General features: G+C 41.2%; 1 protein-coding gene across 1 annotated transcript; it reads right to left on the minus strand.

Annotated features, from left to right (window-relative positions):
- Positions 1-3,725: 3,725 nt before the first annotated feature.
- LOC128732310 (serine protease persephone-like) lies at positions 3,726-5,170 on the minus strand. Its single transcript, XM_053825554.1, has 5 exons — positions 5,077-5,170; positions 4,750-4,960; positions 4,370-4,682; positions 4,140-4,317; positions 3,726-4,087 (listed from the first exon to the last, which is right to left on the minus strand). Exons 1-5 carry the CDS (start codon positions 5,168-5,170, stop codon positions 3,726-3,728), a joined length of 1,158 nt encoding a protein of 385 aa, XP_053681529.1.
- Between the last annotated feature and the right edge of the window lie 467 nt (positions 5,171-5,637).

Genomic DNA, 5,637 nt, shown 5'->3' on the forward strand with positions numbered 1-5,637 from the left:
ATAATGGATAAAATGCTTTACAGTTTATTAATTTTAAAATAAACAGCGGCACTTCATTTGGAATTATGGACCAGCAATAATTCGGTTAGTTTGAGTATAAATTATAAAGTGTAGGTAATTAGCGTTTCTTGATTGGTCGGTTAGCGAATTAGCGGTGCCCAACACTTACCTTAAACAATGAAAATGGAGAACAGAGCATTATTTAGTCACGATCAGGGATGGAAAAAAACGTTTCTAGCGATCAAGATCTTAGGAGCGATCAGATTCAGATTCATTGACGTCACTACTTGTAAGCGACAAATACTTTGTCGCGATCTGTACAGATTATAATAAGCCTCATGTCAGATCATGTTCATTTCATCATTACGTTGAGAAATATAACAGTTACAGATGATCCATTGTGTCCAGTGTATGAATCTTAATACAAACAACATGAGTAGGATTACTGGTGGTAAAATGCCCAGTCGGGGCAATGCGCCGCTGTTATATTTCACGAAATACAAACTTTTAAACAGTAATTAAGGTGCCAATCGCTTCTATTTGACGTTATAAACTTGTGTTGATCATATAAGCTTTCTATATTACATAAATCCTATGAAAAACGGAAAACAAATTTTCTGGTTTTTTTCTTACAACTTTCGCAACTTTTCTCGTAAGACATTACTTCATCAATAAACAATATTACGTACCTGTAAACTGCTCTTCTTATGAGCAATGATCTTGGTATTCAGAAGCTAACGTAAAATTTCTTAATTGAATTATTATTTGTATGATTTGAACGATTTTTTTAAACACGTCTTTCCGGGGCAAAATGCACCATGAGAAGCATGAGCTTACTAGCAGTGCAACCAAACGTTCGTCGATCTTAGAAACCCATGCGCATTTAGGCAAACGTCAAAACGTTGGTAAACAGCAAAGTATTGTTTTGATTCTGTTTCGCTCCAAAAGAACCGGTCAAGATGCCGCGAAGCTACTTGTTTAAGAAAAAACCAACCGTCGGTCTTGGCCAAACCGGATCTTGCGGCGGCAGTGAATGCGGTACGAATATGGATATCGGAAAGACGCGTTGCAGCTATCTACGAGGTACAAAGAAAACCCCTTTTGCCATATCTAAGCATCGATCGCTCCAGCGAAGATAAACCTGCCGATCGCGAGACCGGGATCCGGTAAAACAGATTTAACAAGTAGGTAAGGCTTGTTCGCGACAAAATCTGGACACCTCAATGTTGCAATAAAACAAATTTGCTAGAAGTTTAATCCATGAAACAATGTTATATCATTTATGTGTGTATCGTTAATAATTATCAAACAAATTAACATCTCTTATTTGGTCTGCATGAAAAATTGGCGAAGTTTTGAGTTTATCCTTGCTATGAGGGTCAGTGCCAACCCGGTAACAATGTGACAGCTCCCATACTAATCAAACGTACCTAAAACTGCTGGTTCATGGTTCACGACAGATGTTTGAAAGCGGCGTAAATATCGTAGAAAGAGTTTATTATCATTTGTTTTGGCAAAAAATCCCTTGTGCATATTAGATCTGAATTGGTTTATTATTTCAATAGAGTATTTTACGAACTGACAACATTATGTTAAGTATCAAAACGTTTCCGTGGTAATGACAATAGCAGCATAACTGGTTCTTCTGTCATAATAACATGCTCTATTTGGTTCTGTCATGTAACAGAGTGTTTTTGTACAATTGCAACGATCTCTATTGCTTGGATTTACTCTTGAATTTTGCTTAACTTGTTCTATTAACGACAAAATCGATCCAGCAATCATGAAAGAGCATTTCATTTTGAATTGCGCAGCGGATAACTTTCAATGAAACACGCAATATTTAAATACTTTACAGCAGACAACTCGTACACAAGAGTGACAATCTTGTAATAAATACCGCTTTTTATCTTGTAAACAAATCAATCAAACAACCCACCAAGAATTCAAACAGTTTTACCGAAAACATGAAACGATGCTGAAATAATCAACACGCACTTTTCAAATCGTTGTCCAGACAGTTTTTTGCGTTCACATTTAACGTAACAAAAATTAACATTTCCTTTGGAAATCGAAGGTGCGTCAATTTTGAACGGCACGTAAAAACGATCGTCGCGACATTTTTGACACTGGCGGGTGTTATGGGAAACTGTTAATAACTGTCACTTTGTTGCGGGGTAGGTCAGTGCAGACTTGTTGGCAACCAATTTAGCTGCGTTTGTCCAAGATTTTCGAAATTTATCTATCCAGCTTTCCACGAGCGATAATGGCGGTTATTGAGCACAAGTGGGCACAATCTTTTGACATTCATTGCAACAGCGTCGAGTTCGCTCTGACGGAGTTACTATGGAAACATCCATGATTGTTTGTTGTTCGAGTATAAAAATGTAAACAATGTTTCAGTTTGTGGTAAAACTGTGATCGACTGCTGAGACTGTTTAGAGAACAAAATCTTGTGATCAATGCTAAAGATTCACTGTTTGTTTGTCATGCACTGTACGGGTTGTGATCGTGATTTGATCAAAATTACTGATTTTCCATCCCTGGTCATGATAAATCGTCATCTGAGGAAAAATTACTAATCGGTGAGAGCTGGCGACACGCGAAAAACTTGGTGCGTGTGTGTCTGAATTAACATTCCGTTGTATTTAGTTAAAATTTGGTCGTGCCGCTTCCTAGCATGGATTTTGGCAACCAGATTCTGTTTTAGCGTCCTGTTAGGATGTTTGCTAGCATGGTTCGACCGAAATTCTTCTCGCATACAGATTCGCCGAACTGTATTGGGCACCGCAGTGAACCTTTTCGCCAAATCACGTCCGGAGATCCCATCAGGATTATTTCGAACTTCGAACTGACGAACTTCGCTCGTAGTTTCCGGTCAGAAGTTTCACTTCGACGTTTAGCTTGCTTTGCGCGATCCAACGTCAATGTTTCCCGATAATGTTTGAACACGGTATTTACAAATTTTTTCCCCGTCTCTCGCGTTCCATCTTCGATAACTTTTCAACGCGCGTATCAATCCTGATGAAATTTTTACTGAAGGTGCTGCAGTTACTAGAAAGAAGCGGCCAAATAATAATTGAAACAATTGAAACAAAATTTAAGTCACAATAGACTTTGTACAAAAGCAAGGTCTGCTACAAAAAGGGTTTCTTTCGGAATGGACTTCCTCCTCGAATTGTAAGACATTCTAAGCCTTCACTTCCCTCACTTTGGTCGTTGCGACATTGACTGTAGAATCTGCTGCCTGGGAAGTCCTTGGAGAGATCATCAAACTTTGCTCTGCATAATCTGATCAGCGCTAGCAGAGCGAGAGAAAGTTGTCGGTCCGGCAGGACTTCAATTCAAAGGTTGTGTCTGCATACTAAATACACGAAATCGGCCCCCTGTATCATATTTCCCCAAACGTTCGCACTGTGACTCACGACGGGGTGATTGAACAAGGTTAAAGTTGCATATTTCAAATGATGTCAAATCGGGGCTCCAAGTAAAGCAAAGTAAACAAACAGCTGTGTAAACAGGAGAAGACTTACGATTTAAATGCTGGCCACTTGCTACTGATAATAATAGGAAGTCCCATGAAACCGATTCAATTCTAGCTGGTTGCTAAAACTCTTTATATTAAAACATTTGAAAAAGTGTTGCCAAATTTGGTTTTCTGTGATTTTTGAGGTTCCTTAAAAAAAGGGCGAATAAGGTGTTTACGTATCATTATTATCAGTTTATTACTCATTTATCGGGGCGCTGTCGGGCCAAACGATTGATTCAATCCAATCGAGATACGCAGCCACACGGGTATAGACGGCGGCCTGCCCTCCACATCCCATCGCAAATGAGGTTATCCCCACTAAATAGAAGCGTTCCTCGTCTGCGTAGTGCAAGGGACCCCCGGAGTCACCCCGGCACGTGTCTCCACGTTCACCGGTACTGTTAACCAGTGCGCCAATAGCGCAGTACTGCATCTGGGTTATTCCTTCCGGAAAAAGACCGAGCATCGTGCCAAACTGTCTTCGATACTCCTTGTCACATTGTTCCAAAGGTTCCGTCGTCAGGTTGACCTTCAGCAGTTTGTCCGATCGGACTTCATCTGAAAGTTATTGTTAGATTTAGGGGGGAAGCACTAATGTCAATGAACTTACCTTCCGTCTCACCCCACCCGGATGCAATCAACGTTTGCGTTACCGGTAAATCGTCTGTAGCTGTATGTAAACATACTGGGTTGATAAAGTTATTATAAACGAATGGATTGGTCACCTCGATTAGTGCGATATCATGATACTTCTTGTTTCCCCTGTATTTCGGATGTGGAAAAAAGTTCTAAAAAAGCGGGCAAAATTAGCTACTTCATGTTTTTGTCCTACACGCATACCTTCAAGGGAGAATCCTGTATGGCGTCCGGGTATTCTGACATGTCCAGGTTGAGTGTTCCCATTCGCGCGACCACCGGTCGCCGACTGGGACGGATACAGTGAGCGGCCGTTAGGAGAAATTGTACAGATATCAGACTCGATCCGCAACCCCAGTCATACCGTCCGACAGTTTCCCCAGTTGGTACGTATCCTAACGCAGCAATGAATGGCACGTCCCCTTCTTCCGCGTCTTCCCCCTCGATAATGTGGTGGACCTGCTTGGTCGGTCCGCGGATGTCGCGGCATGCTTGTATAGCTTTCTGACCGTATTCGCTGGTTCCCAAAATGGCCGAGGAAATAATGGTAAGATTGACTGCTTCATTAACTTCACTAGAATTACCTATTGTCTGCTCTAGCATTTTGCAGTAGGTTTTGTGGCGGCTGTACCTTCGGACAGCAAATGATCTCGACATCACCCACGAAGCCGCACCTCATCTGGACACTGTACGGTACCAGCTTCTTAAGAATTACGTTCGACACGAACCAAGGACACTCGCTGTTGATCGTACAAATCCCCGCCGAACCGCCTGCCAGCTGACAGTAATCGTTCTCTGCAAGTTGAGGATTAAATTTAACTTATTAATTGCACGGGATCGGGGAAAAACGCACTTTTCACATCTAAAGCTGTCGAAGCTCATCGTAATCCAGATTTAATCCAATCACTCACCGTATAAAGCATTAACGCCAATAGAGGTGAAACTAAGTAAAACTAATCCGCAAATGACCGTGAATAACGTGACAAAACTCTGATTCTGAAGCATTCTAAATGTGGCCTTCCCACAGGTCGATCGTTTCACGATTAGGCTGTGCTTTTGTGCTAATTTTATTGTAGCAATTAAATCACACATTGCGCATTAAAATTGTCCGATTGAACCAACCGAAAATTCGTTATTGACGAGATTAACGCAGCTTTCACGACGGCATTGATTGATGCTAAAGCACTAAACTACACTGGCCAGCGCCAGGATTTAACAAGAAACGCTCTTCACTCGTTGATAGCCGCAATCACAACTGGGGCGTATTTGGAACTTCCTATCACTTTAAGTAAAAACCAAGTTGCTCCATATCATTTCATTTCACTTCCTCCACATGCAGCCGCAACAGAGAGATAACTCAAGTTCAATTCCACTGATTCCACTGATGGTAGACTACTAGTAAGAACATTATCACCTGTGGAGCGTGGAAAGTATAGTGAATGGATTGGGGTTGGATGCTTTGAACATTGGGA

Source organism: Sabethes cyaneus, chromosome 1 (assembly GCF_943734655.1).
Source record: "Sabethes cyaneus chromosome 1, idSabCyanKW18_F2, whole genome shotgun sequence".
NCBI classification, from domain to species: domain Eukaryota; kingdom Metazoa; phylum Arthropoda; class Insecta; order Diptera; family Culicidae; genus Sabethes; species Sabethes cyaneus.

Coding starts and splice junctions, on each gene's coding strand:
- LOC128732310 (XM_053825554.1), bottom strand. CDS start 5,170: ATGCTTCAGAATCAGAGTTTTGTCACGTTATTCACGGTCATTTGCGGA. Junction 4,961..5,076: donor TGGCGTTAATGCTTTATACG/GTGAGTGATTGG, acceptor CTCAACTTGCAG/AGAACGATTACTGTCAGCTG. Junction 4,088..4,139: donor CGGGTGGGGTGAGACGGAAG/GTAAGTTCATTG, acceptor AATAACTTTCAG/ATGAAGTCCGATCGGACAAA.